This window comes from Platalea leucorodia (assembly GCF_965183815.1).
Source record: "Platalea leucorodia genome assembly, chromosome: 3".
Lineage (NCBI taxonomy): Eukaryota > Metazoa > Chordata > Aves > Pelecaniformes > Threskiornithidae > Platalea > Platalea leucorodia.
The window spans coordinates 57,574,233-57,594,910 of record NC_138825.1 but is presented as its reverse complement, the minus strand read 5'-3'; the positions used below and the strand labels follow the sequence as shown (position 1 = coordinate 57,594,910).

Here is a 20,678-nt window from a genome sequence, read left to right as displayed (position 1 = left end):
TACCCTTGGACATCTAAAATGGCATTAGAAATAAACGTGACATAAATGTATGCTTACACACCTGAATTGCTTCTTTCATTTTTAGACTCTAATAGAAGTCAGTCTTTGCTATGAGAAGAGTCCTGAATATTCATTTCCATCCCTTTTGAGAGGCTAGCAAGGAAGAGAAAATCTGATTACACCAAATTTCTGCTGCTTCCAGAGAGTTGCATTTTGGATGAGGTCCTTCAAGTAGCTGTAGCTAATATATTGTGTATGAAAAATAAAGTGAGAACTAACCACCTCACTCAGCATAGAGTACCTCCTCTTTGTCTGCATGGATGGAAGTGGTTTATCTGCCTGCAAGTGTGTTGAATACTTATGAGTTGTGTTATAAAAGAGGAAAACAGTGCTTATTTTTGCTTTTTCAGACTCTTGTGTCTGTAGTGAATTCTTTCCATGAGAAGATCACAGCCCTAGAAGAAAAGGCTTCACAGCTGGAAAAAGTTAGCAATGATGCCAGTAAGGCAACTATAAGTAGATCCATGACAACAGTTTGGCAGCGCTGGACGCGGCTCCGGAATGTAGCCCAAGAACAAGAGAAAATTTTGGAAGATGCAGTGCAGGAATGGAAGGACTTTAATGATAAGGTAACTTCTGGTCTTGGTAAATCCTCCTTTGTTAACCGTACATAGGTTTTCACTCATTATACTGCCTTGTTAATCACCTTATGGTGGAGAGAGCTGATAGCAGGAATAACAGTGATTTTTCTCAGGTCATAGAAAAAAACAGCTATGGAGGACCTAGGCTTAGAACCACTGCCTCCAAGGCTTGCACTATTCTTCTATATGCATACATGTATAGTAAATACAGGGTTGTTTTGGTTTCTCATGGTTCTTCAGAATCTTCTCCTCTATGTTTCCCTTCCCCCAATGGTCTATTCTAGATTAAGTGAATCTTTTTTTTTCCCTTTTTTTCTTTTTTTTTTTTCCTCTGAAGAGTATGAAATTGCTATTTCTAAATTTATGCAGTGATATTATTGCCTGTCACTGCTCACCGATCACGTGTCTCTTTTTTTTCCTTATATCCTACCTGACTCCTTATCTGGTTTTGTTCATTATTTTATGCTCAGATTAAGGGTTCTCTGAGAATGGGGATAATCTTTTTGTTAAATGTATGACTTGTGCCAAATACGGGTCTGCCCTGGGGTAGAGCTCTAGGTCCTATGGCAATAAAGGTAATAAATGCTAAAAAATATGAGGAGCCACTCATCACTTGACAAAAAAGTCCCTTAGCAAGTCCTAGTCCCATGTGAAGAGCTAGGGCTAGCTAGCTAGGTCTAGCACATTAGAACATAGATTTATATCTGCTGTAGAGACTGCTGTACAAGCCCTATACCACAACTGGTTTACAGCATCTGAATGAACAGCATTGGCTTTAGCACCTTTTGGTATCAGTTGTACTAGCTTCTTTTTAATTTCATTATTGCCAAAACCGCATCTCTTTCCATAGATTCAGAAAGCCACCATAGCCATAGATCAGCTACAAGGTCGCTTACCAGAAAGCTCAGTGGAAAAGGCATCCAAGACAGAGCTCCTGGAACTCCTGGATTACCACAGCAGTTTCCTTCTGGAGGTGGAGCACCAGCTGTCATCTTTGGGCCTCCTCAAACAGCATGCTGTCAGCATGCTTCAGGATGTGGAAATAAAGCCTCCATCTCAGGAGGAACTACCGGTCATGCAAGAAATCAAAGCAATGCAAGATCGATGCCACAAGTAAGGCAATATTTTAAAAGATTCACTAGAAAAATGGTACCTTACAATTCACTAATAAGAGTTCACATATCATTTTTGTTATCATTAACAATTACCATGCTTAAAATAAGTATTAGTTATTATGTTGAAAATAAGCATCAGTTTAATTTTAAATTATCTTTGATTAATCTTGAAATACGTTTTAAGAAGAAAGCAGGGGGGAATGCACCACCACACCATTATTTTTTATTTTCATCAGCAGGAGTATGCATTTTAGAATATGTACTTCTTGCCTTGCATAATAATAGTAACTTATGTAAGAGTTGTATAAATTACATTACAGTTATAACTGATTTTAAACACTTCCATTGCATCTCACCATTAACACTGATCTTTCCTCTTTTTGTATCCCAAGTTCAGATTAGTTTATCACTTTGTTTCCCCTGTTGGAAGCACTTAGGTACCAAACGTAGGTATCCTGTGAATTTTACAAGGGAATTTAGTGCATATGCAAACAAAACATATCTTAACATTTCACCCTGTGGTTAAATGAATGTTTATCTAAATCTAAAATGTTTCCCTGTCATGTATAAAACAGGAAGTTTTATGGCTAAGTTTCAGGACTCCTATGCACCTCATAACTGCACTAAGATAACCATTAACTGGATCTCCACAGTGGGAAGAGGGAGAGAGACAGAGAATGAAAAAAACTGTAAACCCTGCACCTAGCCTGTGCAAAGTTCATTGTGTGCATGCATAACTGATTACAGTAGAATAGCGATGCCTGTAGAAAATATGTAGATATTAGCACTTTTGTAATTCCATACTTCCCTTGGAATTGGTTTCTAAGAAACAGGGTGTGTGATGGTCTCATGCTCATGTAAACAAGGTATGATTCAGATATGAAAGGTTATGCAAACACCAATCAAATATGGGCATATCAAAGTAAGATCTATGTCACGTACATAAGAGCTCTAAGTAGTCATGTAGATCTCTCACAGAGCTCTCGTCTGAAAAAAAGATCCTATTTTTTACAGTAGATCCAAGTTCTTGAGGAAAGTGTGGAAAGTCTGTCTTAGTAGAACTGTGGAGATAGGTCCCTGGATCAAAAATGGTGTTCAGATGTTTGATCCATGCCTTATCCTAGGTATTTTGCCACTGCAAATACCATCAATAGGTGTGGAATTTATCTCATGCTGTTTTAGAGTATAGATATCTGCATCTGAACTGGTTAATTCTCACTCTCTAATTAGTGAAAGAAATAGACATCTCTAAGATGCAGTTTTCTGACCTATTTTAGAAGTTTCTTTTAGAATGATGATGAATCATCCTAAATCACGCCCTGGAATTGCCTGCTTCTTCCACTGACAATAAGGGCAGTCTGTGGTGATAAGCTCAGATGTAGGTGTCTGTATTGTAAACATTTGCATTTCTTCAAAAGAATTGTGTGCTTGATGTCAAAATACATAAAACTGCTAATTAAAAGGAATGAACTGAAGAATGAACATAAGAAATTTAAGTGTGCTTCTTTAGTAGTCTATTGCAACACTGCCCCACTTTTTATTACTCTGGATGTGGGGCTGCTAATCATTATTATTCAATAGTTTTTGACAAAACATTTTTAGACATTGCTTAATTCTTCACAAATAGTTATTGTTTCTTTGTTTCTGAAGTATGCAACAGAAGGTGAAAAAAGGTGTGAAGATGGTGAAACAGGAGCTGAAGGAGCGTGAGGAGGTTGAAGCAAAGATTAATAGTGTGGAGTCCTGGATCCAGGAAACAAAAGAATACTTATTAAGCCCTGATGTAGAAGTGGATACTCAACTTCAGGAGTTGCAGGTATATCAAATCTGTCGATTTTTAAATCACAATATTTATCTTCGTTGTAATCTGCTAGTGAGTGTTAATCAGTTCAAAAACACCATTCAAATTAGAATTCAAATTAGACAATATTCATTAGTTTTTGAGTAAGCCACCAGACAAATTCATAAAGCATGAAGTTGCTGATGTGCTGTAATACCTTATTTTAAAGATATTTAAGATATATTTAATTATTTGCATTTATGCAGTTTTACGTACTAGCATATTGTTTAGTAATTTTTCTCCTCTCATTTAAAATGTAGGGGGAACTGTAGAATGTGAATGGACAGAATGTGACATTTCTTTTCTATCTCAGCACTTTGGGGTGGGGAGGGAAGTAACAAAATAAACTCATGTCACTCGAGGTGCTGAAACCTTGACATTTTCTATATATATTTTCTATATTTCTGGTCACACAGGAACAGAGAACTAGACAGACAGTCATAAATGAGAATCCAGAGAATCGCAAGATACGATTCTTTTTAATGAACTAATTAAAAACTTGAAAGCAGTTAGCTTTGTTGCAAGCTGCATGTAATGTCTGCATTTGCTGAGTTTACACAGACATGTTTTTCCCTTTGTCCTTAACAATACTGTTTTTCTGCCATTAGTCTCTCCTTGGTGAAGTAACTACTCATCGCCAGGCTGTTGAAAAAATGACTGAACAACAACAGAATAAATATTTGGGGCTTTATACCATTTTGCCTTCTGAACTCTCTCTTCATTTAGCAGAAGTTGGGCTGGCCCTTGTAACTGTGCAAGATCAGGTAAAGCATGGTAGATAAATGCATTACAGATCTATAGCCCTGCTTTAGACTTTATAACTTAGTGAAATGCAGTATCCCAGTGTGGTCTATACTATAACAACGTAGAGTAGTTTCATTACCTTCTTCCCTTAAATCAAAGTAAGTTAAATGAAAGTTAATTTCCTTTCAGGAGGAGAGATTTCTAGTTACTGAATTTAATTCTTATTGTTGACAGATTGAAACCAAAGAAAGAGAAACTCAGCAGATCAAAACATTGAATCAAGAGTTCGGTCAGAAAATCCAGGGGATAGCAAATGAACTAAATGCCATTCTTTCCAAACTGAAAAAGAAAACAAATGATATAGCACAGGCTAAACTTGAACAAAAGGTAAGACAAGGCTTCCCTTATTTGGTTACACCATAAATTCTGCTGAATTGGGTCATTCACTTCATAGCAAAGTTGTATTTGTGAAGACTTGCATGACACTTTTTATTTTTTTTTAATGTAGTTCAACAGAAGAATAGACAGAAATAAAGGTTGACTGATGAGATTTTTTAATTATATTCTTTGCAAACTAGCCCATACAGGGACTTGAGTGAGTAACAGAACTTGGAGGAAGTAGCTGAGAGTAAAAGCAAGTCAGGTGGACAAAGTTGTGCTGTTCCATCTAAATAATAGGTATGACTGCAAGCTGGGAAAACCTAAGAGGCTCCCAAGCTGCTCCTTGTCCCAGTCTGTACCGAAAAGACCATTCTTTACAGTACACCTTTACTTCCGATAAATAGAATTTTATTTAGCCAGTAGTCCATCTTGTATCATTTGGTGCAATAATGAAGTAAAGTACTACTGGTGCGGTTAAGGATAATGCAAAGGACTCTTGATTCTTTTTATAGGTTTTCTTAATCTTAGGTATGTACCACACTCAGAAAAACTCATCTGTGCAAGTGTAATGGCCAAGTTAGGATTATCATATGAGAGTAGGGGATTTTTGGGGGCAGGGAGAGATGGGGAAGGGGTTGGTTAAGGGTGGGGGGTTTTTTTGGTTGGTTTGTTTTCTTAACTAGTCACAGATAAACTTGACGAAGTTACTGTCTGAAAGTAAGCAAATCATACCAAATAGGACAAGATTTGGTATGTCTGGTATGTAAAAATTACCTGTTTATTTTCATGAGTTGCTCTCAATATGCTCCAAAAGTACCATTTGCTTTGCAGGAGGTGTCACTGAAGTATATCCCCTTAAAATTGGTGTATCTCCTTGATCCCATTAATTAAGCAGAAAGCCAGTGAAATGTGCTTTCCCATGTTACACAGATGAAAAACTCTCTTACTGGAGATTTAGTAAAGTTCCCTCAACTGCCTTTATGTCAGCACTCAGCTGATACTCCTGAGATTGGGTTGGCTTTGATTACAGCAGTAAACATTTTTATATTAACATTGAAACTGATTGCGAAAAATAAAATCTGTTTTAAATCCATGTGGCCCAAGTCAAGTGGATACTTCCCTCGCTGTTAAACAGCATATAAATTCTGAAAATTGAAATACGTGTGTCTGAAAATGTCTGCCTGAAATATGTGTGTCTTTGTATTTAGATGAGTAGTTGAACATCTGTGTCTTTATGTCTACATGTAGACATTTATGTCGTAAGTCATGCTACTGTTCTTGGATTAATATTTGTTTATCATAATGGTTGATCACAACTTACACTCTAACATGACAGCCCTAACCTGAAAAGCTTCAAGTACCTTCTTGAAGCACCTGTAGCTAGAGCAGTGTTCTGAATCAATTTTTGTCTGATGATTGCAATTTATATTTCTAAAAATAATTGTAAGGGGGCTAGAGTGTTTGATGAGACTTATTTATATTACAAAAACAATGAATCATAACACCTTTGGTATAAAAACAAAATACAGAAAAAAAAAAAAAAAACAATACCCCCTTTCCAAGAAACTGTAGCCCGTAAGTGTGTTATCAACCTATGAGAAACATTGAAAACCTTTAAGGTTTCCTTTTTAAACTTTTCAGAAACTTTGTAACTATGGCAAGAAAAATTGATTTTAAAATCTGTTTCTATTGAAACAGTCTAGCATGATCCAGACTGCTCCTGTGTCAAGATCAAGCTATGAAAATGCAAGTTTCAAATGCAAATGAAAGTTTTTATAATGCATTAATGAGTAATTACATATTTCTGAGTTTGTAAGGGTGTATTTTAAGACAGCAACAAAACGAAAGCCCTTTCCCGTAAATAAAAATCCTTGTCATGGCAATGTGTGCTGACTATTATTTTCAAAAACAAACACAGTAAGATGGCCAAGAACAGTTCATGTCACTCCGAAGTGACTCAGTCTTTTGCTATGGTAGGGAAAATGGTTATCCATTTCAGATGGGAAGTCAGAGAAGAAAGAGTAATGGCACACATTTAAGAGATCACCAAACATCCTGCTGTTCTGCCTTCCTGCTTAGACAAGCATTGTTGGCTTCCAGCCAGAATAAAAATGGAACAAACTATGGAGACTTTGGACAGAGTATAAAAGTTGCAAGTTGGACTAGAAATAATCAACCAGAAAGCTAACACTTCCTGGATCACTGATTTTCTTGTTTTTCTGTCTAGATCCTCGGTGAAGAGTTGGACAGCTGCAATATAAAGCTATTGGAATTAGATGCATCAGTCCAGGACTTTGCAGAGCAGAACGTACTGCTGGCTAAGCAGCTGGCTAACAGGATAGGGAAACTCACTGCATTGCACCAACAGACCATACAGCAGGCTGAGTACAGAGCAGTCAAGCTCAGTCAGGTATGATCTCAAATCCATTCTGCTGTTTCCTTTGAGAAGCAGAAGGAGCATGCAGACTTCTCATTCATTTTCCTGTAGTTACGCAAGAAGGGGCATTCCTTGGCACATCTGCCTATTATTAGTCAGGGCTTGCATCACACCTCAAAGAGAAGCACAGATGGGTCAGATCAGGAAGGTGGAATAATTCTGTGATGCTGCTTTAACATCCTCTTCCATGAATCATCTGCTGGTTGGTTCCTCTGGTGCCCTGAAAAGATTGTAGACCTTCCCACAAAGAGTAGCATGCCAGGAAGTACTATCTCGTACTTTTCAGAGCCTCTGTCTTACTACCGTTACCTATATTTGCAGCACTACAAAAAAACATGTTTTGCTCTAGTCACAGTCTAATGAGGGTGAATATAATTTGCAGATTCAATAGAAAAACCTAGATACAATGGCCCTGATAATGCATAATGTTTATGCAACACTTCAGCATTCATAATGATGCTTCCCCTGCAGTTCAAAGTCCCTAAAACTCTTTCTTATGTATTCTTTTGCTAGTTGTTGTTATTCCAAGAAAGTCTAGCTAAAAGCAAAAAGAAATGGATTTTCTATGGTTCTGCCATCAACACCCTGATAAATTAAGACTTCTTTTTTCTGCATGAGTAAAGAAGCTTCTGTAAGGCTTGAAAAAGATAACTATTTCATTACATTCTTTTCAATTTCCTCTGAAAAACTGTTTTTGAAAAGAGAGAAAATTACTATCAAAGTAAGAGTTCAGTCAAAGGTACTTGGTGAAGGGGTTTAACTATTAGGATATTTTTATTCAGCACCAAGAAATCCACTTCCTATCATAAAAAAAATATAGGTAAGGCAAACCACATGCAAATACAGTTCTGTCACCTAGGATTTGATCCATCCTTCATACAGGACAAATGCATGAAAATCAGTGAAATTATTCCAGCTAAGTGAGAAGAAAATTGGAACTACAGAGTACTTTGCTAAATAGAAATTGGATGAATCAGAAAGCAGAGCATTTGTCCTGCATTTTGAAATAAGTGGAACATTTCTCTTTTTGGAAATATCACAGGCTGAGTGGACAAAGCACGTTTTAAATAAAGGTGATTTGGGGGATGACATGGAAAGAGACAAAGAAAAATAAGAAATGACATAAAAGAGGCTTGCAGTGAGACACAAACGGAGCAGGAAGGTATTCTGGAACTTAGGTGTGAGGCTGTGTCTGTGCAGGGAGCATACCCTCTAGGGATACATTTGAGCATCAATGCACTCTCCCAGTGTGACCTACGTTCTTGTAGTGCCTTTTTTCCCCTGAAATAGATATGCTTGTTACTGGAAGCAGACCCATTTTAACTCCATAAATACAAAAGTAATTAATTATATGCAACAGTAAGGAAAAGTTGTTTAAATGATCCCCAAGTTAAAAACAGTAAGTGAAATAGAAGTAATTTTGTTATTCCCTAAGATCTGTACAGAATTACATCTTAGGCTTAAGTGGATTTTTCTTTTATATCCAGGCTGCTTCACACTTGGAAGAATACAATGAGATGTTGGAGTTCATATTGAAATGGATCGAGAAAGCAAATATCCTAGTGCATGGTAGTATAACATGGAATTCTTCCTCTCAGCTTCGTGATCAGTTTAAAGCCTACCAGGTGATTATATGAGCTATGAAATTTAAAGGGCAGTGTATAACAGAAGTTATTTTCTGAGCAGTGAAGTTGTATTTCCTACACTTTTTTGCCTCCTTTCCTTGAGGAAAAAAAGTCTTAAAATGCTAGGTTTCTTTGATTGTTCTCCCAAGTCTTAAACATTATTAATTTGTTTTGGACAATTGTTTTGAAGACTGAAATTAAGATATATTGTTGAATAAAACTATGTGATTCAAAGTTGATCTCCATGTTTACTCAAGTACATTGGCTTCATAGCAGCTTTTGATCAAACAGTGTGTCTATACACTGTGATTCTGTCACGCTAAGTACCTCATTGCAGCTAATATTCCTCTAAAACTTTAGTTAACCAAACACAATTTTCAGGTTTGGTGGGTTGTTTTTTTTCTTTCTCCTTTACGCTAAATTAGAATAGCCTTTGTTCTCATCTGATGAGTTTCACACCAAATATTCTCAGACTGATACCCAATGGATGAGTTTCTTCCAGTTGCTTCCTGAACATCTCACATCAGAGTGTTTTGCTGTTTCTGTGACAGTGCAATTTGGTCTGTCTGTGTCTGTGTGTGGAATGTGTAAGTGTGGGCTCAGTGGAGTAGTCTGATAAGGTTCAAGCTGGCCCAGTGTTACTTGACCATGCGGAACAAATCAAAGCATCATAAGATCATCGTGTCTCACTAATGCCAAAATCAGACTGTGGTAATTACGGTTTTTATATATACATTAGTTAAGTGTCAGCTGCATTCACTTACATTGGGGCAACATAGTATGTCACACTTTCTTGTTCTGAATAGGAACCTCCAGGCAACTTATCCTGAGGACAGCTGGGAGATACCCTTTCTGGTTTGTTTTTGCTATGGCTTTTTTCTCTGCTTCAAAAGTTGATGAGGATATGGGCTTAACCAATGCCAGAACACTTTGGTAGCTATTTTTTTAGGCAGAATTAATGACTACTGCCATGCTGTAACACTGCACCCAAGTGCTTTCTGCTGCTTCCTATTAGATACATCAGGCTTCCAGAACAAATCCTATCCATAGATTGCGTATATTATATTTTACAGGAAAGTGTGTATAGCAAAACACTAAAGTGAATGTGTTGGTAAGTACAGCTGCTTAAGCTTCACAACTTACTCTTTTGTTTCCCGGTCTCCGTAAGCTGAAACACTTCAGCATACGGGCAGAATTAAGCGTATTGCCTATGCCTTACAGGAACTTAGTGGAACTTAATCATACGCTTACAGATGTGTACAAATTGAGGAGTTTGCAGAACAGGAATATACTTAAAGATATGTTTAATCTGTAGCTCAACTCTGGCATTCAATTTGTTCGTATCTCCATCTAGACTATGCTTGATGAGTCCGGGGAGATTCATGGTGACCTTGAGGCCATGAGTGAGAGGATTGAGTATCTGGCAAGTGTGTACTGCACTGAAGGAATGTCACAGCAAGTGCTGGAATTGGGGCGGCGGACAGAGGAATTACAGCAAATTATCAAAGTGCGGCTACCAAATCTCCAAGATGCTGCCAAGGTATATGAAAGCAGTTTTTCTAATGCTAGCTGACAGCTAGGGTGGTGTGTGCATCATGTTTCTGAGAATATTAGCAGTGCAGATTATCTGTGGTCTATAAAGGGCATGATTGTGTTGTCTAAAGTTGGATGTCTTGCACCGTTTGAGATATTGCCTTCAGATGCTGTTCCAGACAGGACAAGATTCCTGCAGGTCCTGTCATATCTGCCCATTCTGGATGGATGTATTGGGGATCATGGAGTGTCTCAAATGGCACTGAGCTTGGATCTGGTACTATTCAACGTTTTCATTAATGAGTTGGATGGTGGTTTAGAGGTCATGGCTTTTGGGATGCTTAGACAACACCAAATTTACAAGGACTACCTGAAAAAAAATAGGCTGCTATTCAACAAGGACAGGGGCAAATAGTTAGGTTTCGACAGGAAGAACCAGGCATGTGTGTATCTGAATGAGGAACTGCTGGCTTGAGGCACCCTGTTGAAAGATCTTAAGTTTAATAAGGTGGATCATGGACAAATGAGTGAACAATGTCACCTTGTTGTAAAAAATACAAACATCACACAGAAAATAAAGTACATAATTGTAAGGTATGTGAAGTAGTCCTTTTGTTGTACCTGTTGGTCACTAGTGAGATTTCAGAAGCGTCCAGTTTTGCACTTCCAGAAAGAAGTGGACCGACTGGAGAAAGAACAGAGGATAGTGATGATTGTGATAGGTGTATAAATTTGTAGAAAAGATTCATGAAAAAGATTATCCTAACATATGATGTATTCAGAGAGAATAAAAATAATTTGTTCTTCATGTCTTGTTAATGGGATAGTAAGTAGAGGATTGAAATTGCAACAAAAGATAACTTCGTGTCAGACCATCAGAAAAAAACTTTCCAAAAAAGAAGAGTACTGAAACAGTGGAGTCTGTTGTCTGTAGAGATAAGTGCGACTCCACTGCTAGTGGTCTTTAAGAACAGTCTGTAAAGACAAGACAGTTATGTCCTGCCTTGTTACAGGAAGGTGACTAGAGGACATCTTGAGTTCCTTTCTAGGCCTTGAACTTTATGAAATTAGCTTTATAAAGTACATGCTGTATTTGAGATTGAGGAAGTAGTTAAAATAATAACTCTGACTTTGAGATCTCTTTTTCTCGGTTGTCATATGACTGGTATTTTTATCCAATATTTTAAACATTTGAAATTCATTGTTACAACTATGAATTAGTTTTGGCACTGTATACAAGGGATGTAGCTACAAAATCAGACAGATATATTTATAGTGATATTTTTTCTTTTTTTTCTTATTTATCCCTGAATCAAATGTGTTCTGTTACAGGACATGAAGAAATTTGAAGTTGAGTTGAGAGCCCTGCAGGCTGCTCTGGAGCAAGCCCAAGCCACACTGACCTCTCCGGAGCTTGGGCATTTGAGCCTGAAAGAGCAACTTTCCCACAGACAGGTAAAAGGCCAGGACCTCCCACTCAGCACTTGAGTAGCGTGAGCTTACACAAAGAATAATGAATGTTGATGAGACCGATTGTGGTGTTTCTTAGGTGGGTCATTGTTTCAGGGTCTATCACCAAATTACTGCCAAGGGAATAAGGGATGGAATGGGAAAAATCATGCCCTCAAAGGGAATGGTTGAAGTATAATCCTTTATGAGTCTGTTCTTAGCTTGATGCAATTCTGAGAAATGTTCATCCAATCCAAGTTTAATCCATATTAATAATAATAATAATAAAGCTCAGTTTTTATCTAGTGATTTTCATCAACAAGTTCTTAAAGTACTTCAAAAGGAAGTCTAGATTGTTACCACCATTTTACAGATAGAGATGCAGTGAGATAGTGCATTGCTAGCTGCCCCAATAATCAAAGCAAAGAGAAAATTCAGTTTCATCTGTAGAAAAAAATATGGATGACAGGCAAATTTGCAGAGTTTTCCCTTTTGATTAAAATATGCAGTCTTTATTCTAGGGACTTGCAGCCAAATTTCAGAATGTGGCACCGAAGTATGTAAGTGAAACATGTCACCCACTGTAAGAGTAAAGGAATATGGAGCTTACACTGTTGTTTATGTGTATTCTTTGTCCTGGCTCTAGCAGGTCTCACAGTATTACTTTCTTTTGTACAGAAGGGGGCTGTAGCCCCTGCCCACCTGTTTCACCAGACCAGAAAGGGGGTCTTGGAGAGTGCCTGGCTGGCATGCAGCCCCCAGGGTACCTCTGGGTGCTGACTGCACAATAAAGGCACCCTTTGCCAGCAGTATGGGGCCTGCTAGAGAAGAGGCCTCACCAGTGATGTCCAAGGAATAAGTTATTATACCAAATCTCTGGTTAGATTATCCACCATATGTCATGAAGGCACAGAAATAAAGAGCAAACCACAGTCTTCTCATCAGTATGCACTTCCGAACCACTTAGCTATCTTTCTGCATATGGTATAGGAGCAGGGAGACGACCAGTCCCTTTATCCCTGTTTGCCACATACATTGTCTAGCTGATTTACATCTATTGAACTGAAAATCTTTTCCTAATGTGCTAAGGCCCTTCTCATCAACTTTGCCTTTTTCTTTTTTTTTATTTTTCTTTTTCTGTCTGTGAATACATTAAACTCCCCAATGAAGATAAAAAGAATGCTGATCAAATATATTCTCCAGTCATTGCACTTAGACCCTTCTCATGCATATGAACAGACAGCTTGAATGGACATTGTGAACAGAATAGAGACTATTAACAAAGGCATCCAGCAAATGATTATTCAAAGGAAAAGATTTCTGTATAGCTGTGTTTCTTTCTGTTTGATTGCCTTTTGAATTTTAAGCAACATTTTCAGCCATGGTTTGTATTTTCAAAGGAAGGCTGTGAATACAATGGGATTCATTTGCTGGTTGAAAATGTGCTTCTGTGTCTCAGCAGGGAGTTCCACTCGGATTTTAACATTAAAATATGTGTGTACATAAATGACTCCTATGCTGCTTTGATTTGTGGATTTCGTAAAGATTTTTTTTTTTTCAAATACGTTAACAGAAATATTTTTGTACTTAGACACTTAGAAATAGGTACTACTATGCTTTTTCATTAATTATTTTTATTCTTATTATATAGGCTTTTTGCTTAACTAATATTTAAAAGAATGCACATTTCAGAATGAGCAACTCCAGACAAAGTGTGTCCTGATTATATTCAGTTTAGAAAACAGATAATATCAAATTTGTTTGTTTTAATGCTTGAACTCGTCATTATTTTTCTTTTGCTGCATGAAATGCTCTGGGAGTTTTGCAAAACTGGCTTATTGTGGCACTGACTTTCTTCCTAGCATCTATTGTCTGAAATGGAGTCACTGAAGCCAAAAGTTCACGCAGTACAAGTCTGTCAGAGTGCCCTGAGGATTCCTGAAGAGGTGGTCACTGGCCTGCCAATGTGCCACAGTGCCCTCCGGCTCCAGGAGGAGGCCAGCCGCCTGCAGCACGCTGCCATTCAGCAGTGCAACATCATGCAGGCAAGTGCAACTCCTTCCCATAAATTATTCTGAGTAACTTGAACAGTGCCAGGCAAATTGTGATGAAAACAGATAATTTTATATCTCTGTGCATTCCTCTTTTCCGTGTAGTACCGTTAGGAAGTTCCCCACTGTTTTAGTAATTTCTGACTCCGTGTTTTGGGGGGTATTAACATTCATGATCGTGTTGATTTACTCATCAGACTCTCATCTCTGTTCTCTCCTTGATCTTTGTAATGCTGTTAGGATTAACTAGATGAATAGCTAATATACAGTTGTATGCAGGTTAATTTTATAGTGTATATATAATCGGTTAATGAAATTAATATATTATTATAACATCAGCTGCTTATAATGATTACATAAAAACTATTGAGTTAAATAACTATCTAGGATAAAAATATTTTTTTTCTCTTTATTTAAAATTTATATATATTTACTTTCTGATTTTGGAGTCATTCAGCATCTATTAAATTTGCATTTTCAAGTTTTGCTAAATACAAGAAAACTAGGTTTTGTTTGATTGTTTGAATTCATACCTAAACATGTAAAAGGTATTTCCAAAGAAGAAGAGAATAAGTTTTTTTTCTCCTGCTATCTAGTGTTAGAAAAATACATAGTGAGCTAGGGTACAACTACAGAGCTTCAAGTTAGATAACAGAAGAGACTTTCAATCTTTAAGGACACTTAATAATACTTAGGTACAAGGAAGGATACAATGTCACACAGAAGAGTTTTAAAAACAGGTTAGACAAACTTCTGGTGAATCTATGATAGAAAGAACTGATATCACTGATACCACTCAATCTTCATAATCCTCTCCCAGTTGTATTTTCTGAAAAATCTAACTTTTTCATGTAGTCTTTCCACTTCATAAATCGAGGCTTGAAGTGAAAAAGTAGATGAAAATGCTTTATAGTAAAACCATGAGACTAGGCAATGCTATCTTTTGGTGGATATGTTTGGTGCAGATACTTGTTGGAAGCAGAAGTTCTAGCTCCTTATATTAGATATCTAAAACATCATGTTATGTGAACTGTTTTTTGGAAATAGTTAAATAAATGAAACCATTGAATTAATTACAGTTCACAATATTTCTGAATGGACTTCTTCCTGACTATATTCCTGCTTTGCTTATCCAGAGGTGTGTGCCAGATAGATGTAAATTTGCTCCACTTCAGATGGGAGATCTGTTATGCTTGAACTAAGCAAATACTTATTTTCATGTAGACACTTAATATTTTTTTTCCCTCTCTAGGAAGCAGTGGTTCAGTATGAGCAATATGAGCAAGAAATGAAACATTTACAGCAAATGATAGAGAGTGCCCATCGTGAGATCCAAGACAAGCCAATAGCAACCAGCAATATCCAGGAACTCCAGGTCCAGATTTCGCATCATGAGGTAGGAGAGGCAAAATGCAACAACATGAGCTCAATGGCAGTTCACTGACCAAAAAAAAAAAAAAAAAATTAATAAGCAACAATCATAAAATAGCTGAGTAGCTTTTCAGACTTGCTCAAGGCTAGTTGAGCAGATGATAGGCTTAAAACCAGGTAGGAAATTCATGCTATTGGTACAGTGTGGAGTATTTATTTGTTTATTCAGTTAGATGTGTCCTAATCTCCAGGCAACATTATGGCAAACGATAGCATTGCATAATTAAGGGACAGTTAACATAGGTACTTGACTGAGGAGTGTCCCAGAAGTCAATGTTGAGCAGTTAGTCAGATGATCACTGCTAGTTCGGTGATCCTTTTATATATACATGTACCTGTGTATATATATCTATCTCCTAAAGTACTTACTCACTTCCATCCCAGTAATGTTCTGTAAAAGAACACCAAGGGACTTGAATCACATGAAAGCCACAGTAGATTTGGAGGAAGACTGCAGTGTTCACTCCAGAGGCTTCTTTTAAAGTCATTGTTGGGAAGAGTTTTGTCCTGTGGCATTACAGGTCCTGCCCTCAAACTCATTGATCTTCAGGCCTCAGATGAGTCGGGATACTCTCTGTGCAGCCTTCTCGCTGTGCTGGCATGGGAGCTCCTGAGCCCCTTTCCCCTTCCCTTGTCTGTTGTGTATTTCTTGGGACGGAAAATGCACCGTTGAACTCTGTGTGTCACTTTTGGCACCAGATGGCACCATTTCTTTACCTTTGAATTAAGAGCTATCTGTGCTATTATGTAATATAATCTAATGTTATATGTGTTGCTCATTTTCTATCCAGTTGTTATAAAAGTTACTTAGTATAAATGCAGAGCAGTTTGCTTAAGCAAATACTTCTTGTTTTTTAGTAATGAATTAAAAATGTTACTATTCTCTATTCAAATGTTCTGGGACAGCAAATGTAGGAGAGTGACTTCAGTGATACAGGGTGATAGTTAGAGAAAGGAATGATGCTGCAGGGAAGAAGGAATTAAAAATGAGGCAGCTTGAAGTTTCATCTGCATTTGAACAAGTTCAGTAGCTAGGAGTCCTTCTAAACATCTGCAGGAAGACAGCAGCTTTACTCTATTACACATGTTGGGCACAACCAGAGCGGACAGGTTTCATACTTGCAAGCTTTCCACGTTTAGGGGTAAGGAGTTTTGACAGGCTGATATATGCACATTTTTGGCTCATATTTTGTCTGCTAAATACCTCTGGAAAAGCATAGCATAAAGGGGATACATTGAACCCTGTATTATTATACTACCTCAAAAGGCAAGTCTGTCAAGATGCATGTTACGTGTGTTATTAATTTAAGAAAACATCAGTTACCAGATTCCCTGTTGAAGCCTGCATGAAGAAGAACTTAAAGGGGCATTTGTAGTAGGTATATTTAGAATTAACATAAGGGGAGGAAAGTACACCCTGATTTGTAGGAAGCTTGTATTACTATGCATGTATGTTACTAGTTACGCTCTGGAACTATGTTTACTGAACCCTGTTTCTTTAGACTTTCAGATAAGAATGTGGGCAAATATCTCCGTACTTGTGAATTATTTTAATGGATAATACAGTACCTCACAGGAAATTGCTTTTATAAGTTACTTTATTTTTTTCACAATCACATTTTTGCCTCCTTTTTCTTTTCTTTGTTTTCTGTCGAGGGAGGTATGTTAGGTAGTCAGTGAATTGGACATTAATGCCACAAATGTTATTGCATCTCAGTAATATTGATGGAGTTAAGTGAGTATATTGAATGACAATAATTTCCCACTGAGCCCCAGAGATGTCATTCACTGAGCATTAGTGAATGACTGGTACTTGCCAAACAGAGCAGATAACTATTCCATCTGCTAGACATTAAAGTTATGGCTTGATTTGATTGCAGTTTGGCTTTCAGTTGATCTAGTTGATGTTTTATACTCAAGACATTGCTTAGTCTCCAAGGTAAGCCTTGGAGCTCCAAGAGAGCTCCTTTTGTTGCTAATGTGACAGACAGTGACCAGTTACCATCGAAACCCAGGCAGTAAAGCGTCATCCTCAGTCTTTGTGAGGCTTCCATTTCTAACTCTGTATTTCTCACTATGACTGTTCTGCACTGTGATTTTGAGGAAATGGTTTCCTAAAAATGTTATACAACCAAAAAAAAAACTTTAAATTTTATCAGCCTGAAGCAGTAATCTTATTTACTTTTTAAAATATATTGTAATTATATATTATTATGCCTACTAGATCTTGCAACTTCTGTTGCTATTTTTCCTTGACAACTTGTTTTTGTTGAAGAAATAAAAGCAGGTGTAAAAATAAAGCAGAAACACATTTGAATGAATAATCATTGATTTAGCAGGCAAGCTTATACAAATGTTGTTTTCACTTCATCGATCAAAATTCTATTCTGTTACTGAGCCTCTAGGGAGACAGGAACAATAGCTTTGGCAGAAATGTGCAAATCTTTCACCATTTTTTTATTTTAGGTATATTAATTGAAATCTTTGAACCTGGACACTGAACTGGGCAGCAACACAGGGCAGGAGAGAAGACAAGTTAGTTTCTAAGGCTATTCATTTCCATCTTTCTTCTCTCACTAAACTTAAACTTATGATGGTGTTTGGCCATGCAGATAGACCATTTCATAGCCATAAAAACCAGTATTTTAAAATATACTCTGCTTTAGGCCAGATTCCCCAACTCTTTTTAAAGAAAGGTTAGTAGGGTGTGCAGCTCTGCTTTTAATTCTGAAGACTTACACAAAACCGAAACAAGATTAAAATATAGCTTATCCAAACACTGGCAGAAAGCGATCCAGTCTGCATTTAATCTTATTATGTGACTGATTGTTCATATCACATTTGATCTTGTTAAACCCTGTGTGTTATTGTTTGAACAATTCATTCTATCTGGCGAGAGCTGAATGGGGCATATTTTGCAGTTGTGGTTACCACATGACCTCATTTCCGTGGCATGCACTATGCGGAGAAGCTTCATCTTCCTCAGATAAATGGAAATAGAACAGGGGAAAAAATAGGACAGGAAGAGGGAGAGGTGCTCCCCTTTGCTACAGTCTGAAGCTTATAGACTTCGTGTCAGGCTCAGGCTGGATGCAAACGTGAGGCGTTCCTCCCTTCCTTGTGCAATTACCATGCACACAGAGCCTTTCGCAGCACTTTTCCGGTTTCTCTTCAAAGCTCTCGGCTCTGCGGTTTAGCTGTGCAGCCAGACGCAGCCTGACTTGTTCCCTCCACTGTCAACATCCTGCGTGTCAGCTGGTGCGGCGGCTTATGCGGGGTTTCTGAGAGGCAGCGCTAGGATGTTATTGGCTGGGCTTGGAGGGGAGAGCTTGCCTTCGCTACGGAAGCTGAAATGCTGCAGGTCCTGTGGCCTTTATTGGCTGCCTCTGCATTAGGGAAAAAAAATGTTTCCTCAGGAGCTGGCTCAGAAGATCAAAGGATACCAGGAGCAAATTGCTTCTTTGAATTCGAAGTGCAAGATGTTGACAATGAAAGCAAAACATGCCACCATGCTGCTGACAGTGACAGAAGTGGAGGGGCTTTCAGAGGGAATGGAGGAACTGGATTCAGACCTGCTCCCAACACACGCCACTCATCCCTCGGTGGTTATGGTAAGGACTGCATTGCTCTCAGTAAGGTTTATCTGAGCTGCTTGCTTTTGCATCATTGCAACGCTCCTGTGTAGCAAATTGCCGCAGCTCACATCTACATTTTGCTTTTGAAATGGCTGGAGTGTGGCAAACCAAACAAGCTGCAGCTTCCCCTTGCTGTATTTTGCTTTATATGGGTTTTCAAGACTTGTTGATAAAGGATGAAGTTACTTAACAGACAAAACAAGTGGAAGTTGTCTGTAATAAGATGCAAATACAGTGCTTTTTCGTAGCTCTCAGCATGCAAAAGCAAATGCTAAAAAACTACTGAATTGCAGGAATAAGATACAACCAGAATAAATATTATTTCACAACATGTTGCAGTGTATAGGTTTTACATACCATATTTTTAAAGGTCTTGTCTTAAAATGTCAATGTGATAATTGACAGTATGCTGCTATATTCTCAGATGAGTGTGTTGGAAATGAAAGCTGGCTAAGTACTGCCATAGGCCTCATGTTTGAATTACTCTGCTTTTGTTTGTTTCTAATTGGGTCTCATTACAAACATACTGCTGATGCTATTGGGATTTTTGTCTGAGTGAAAATACAGTGCAGATTTCAGGATTTATCACTGTATGGGGGGAAGCAAGAAAAATATGTTGCTACTAGATTCTGTGTATTTTATGTTTTAAGTCTATTCCTTGTTCTAACGTTCTAACCAGGCCTGGATACTGAGGCCAATACTGCATTATTCTGTAGCTCTCCATAGTATTTCCATATGCAGCAGTGATTGTATTAGAAGACAGGCAAACCCTAATTTGTTATTACTGAGTTGCTTGCTGTAGATTTTCTTTTAAATTCATTAAGGTACAGGAGAGCATGTTCATACTGAAGTATGACAAGTAAATGAGACTATTAATTGAACCAGATTTTTAAGCTGGTAAATGTAATAGTGTTGAGTATGACTAAATAATGTCATGGTAATTCTGGCCATGTGTTGTTTTTCTTTTTTTGATCTCAATCTAAGTCAAACCTAAGTTAGGTAACTGATTTTCTTCCTGTGCTCTGGGGTTGCTTTTCCTGTGGCAGATGACTGCTGGTCGCTGTCACACGCTGCTCTCCCCTGTCACTGAGGAGTCTGGGGAGGAGGGAACCAACAGTGAGATTTCTTCTCCACCTGCCTGTCGCTCTCCCTCACCTGTGGCTAATACAGATGCTTCTGTTAACCAGGTACCTCCCTCTTGGCATTCATTCAGCTTTTATCTCAGAGACAAGCATGGTTCCATTCCACAGGTGGTTTATTTAGTCCTCTGAAATAATATTTATCTATAGCTCCAAGGATCTGAGGCTTAACCTCTGACCTACCTGAACCTTCAGGTTCTAGTCCAAAATGAATACAAATATTCTGAGCTTAAAACATATACATTTGATGTTACAGCTATTCACTATTTTTAAAAACAAATTTTAAGTGACAATTACAAAGCCCTTCCATGGCACTACTATTTTCTATTTACAACTTAATTTTTATTTTCACAGTAGTATTCAATGGAATCTTGCTTCCTGAGAAAAAAATGCAATTTTGTACTGCCCATAATAAAACATTGCATTATGTCCATATACATCTATCTTACAGTACCACTGGCGTTTTAGCACTGAAGCCACAGTCTGCTGTCTTCCACTTCAAACCATTTCAAGTATTAACTTTTATGTATTTTTTCATGTATTGTTCATTTCATTCTTTCAGTGACAGTCTATTTTAAGTGCTAGTGAGGCAGATCAGTGAAACCGCTAAAGTTAGATTTTTAAATCAAAACTGAGGACTCTGGCACTTCTAATAGG

General features: G+C 37.7%; 1 protein-coding gene across 2 annotated transcripts in view; it reads left to right on the top strand.

Moving 5' to 3' along the window:
* SYNE1 (spectrin repeat containing nuclear envelope protein 1) overlaps nucleotides 1–20,678 on the top strand; it is a 310,346-nt gene that overhangs the window by 188,497 nt on the left and 101,171 nt on the right. Inside the window, exons 77-89 of one of the 2 annotated variants that reach the window (XM_082306887.1) lie at nucleotides 411–629; nucleotides 1,492–1,754; nucleotides 3,407–3,572; nucleotides 4,205–4,360; nucleotides 4,575–4,727; nucleotides 6,949–7,131; nucleotides 8,646–8,783; nucleotides 10,138–10,323; nucleotides 11,649–11,771; nucleotides 13,628–13,810; nucleotides 15,069–15,212; nucleotides 18,664–18,858; nucleotides 19,929–20,069. In XM_082306887.1, coding sequence (XP_082163013.1) covers nucleotides 411–629; nucleotides 1,492–1,754; nucleotides 3,407–3,572; nucleotides 4,205–4,360; nucleotides 4,575–4,727; nucleotides 6,949–7,131; nucleotides 8,646–8,783; nucleotides 10,138–10,323; nucleotides 11,649–11,771; nucleotides 13,628–13,810; nucleotides 15,069–15,212; nucleotides 18,664–18,858; nucleotides 19,929–20,069 — 2,250 coding nt within the window. The remainder of the gene's footprint in view (nucleotides 1–410; nucleotides 630–1,491; nucleotides 1,755–3,406; nucleotides 3,573–4,204; nucleotides 4,361–4,574; nucleotides 4,728–6,948; nucleotides 7,132–8,645; nucleotides 8,784–10,137; nucleotides 10,324–11,648; nucleotides 11,772–13,627; nucleotides 13,811–15,068; nucleotides 15,213–18,663; nucleotides 18,859–19,928; nucleotides 20,070–20,678) is intronic. The other variant, XM_082306888.1, reaches the window with a different exon arrangement.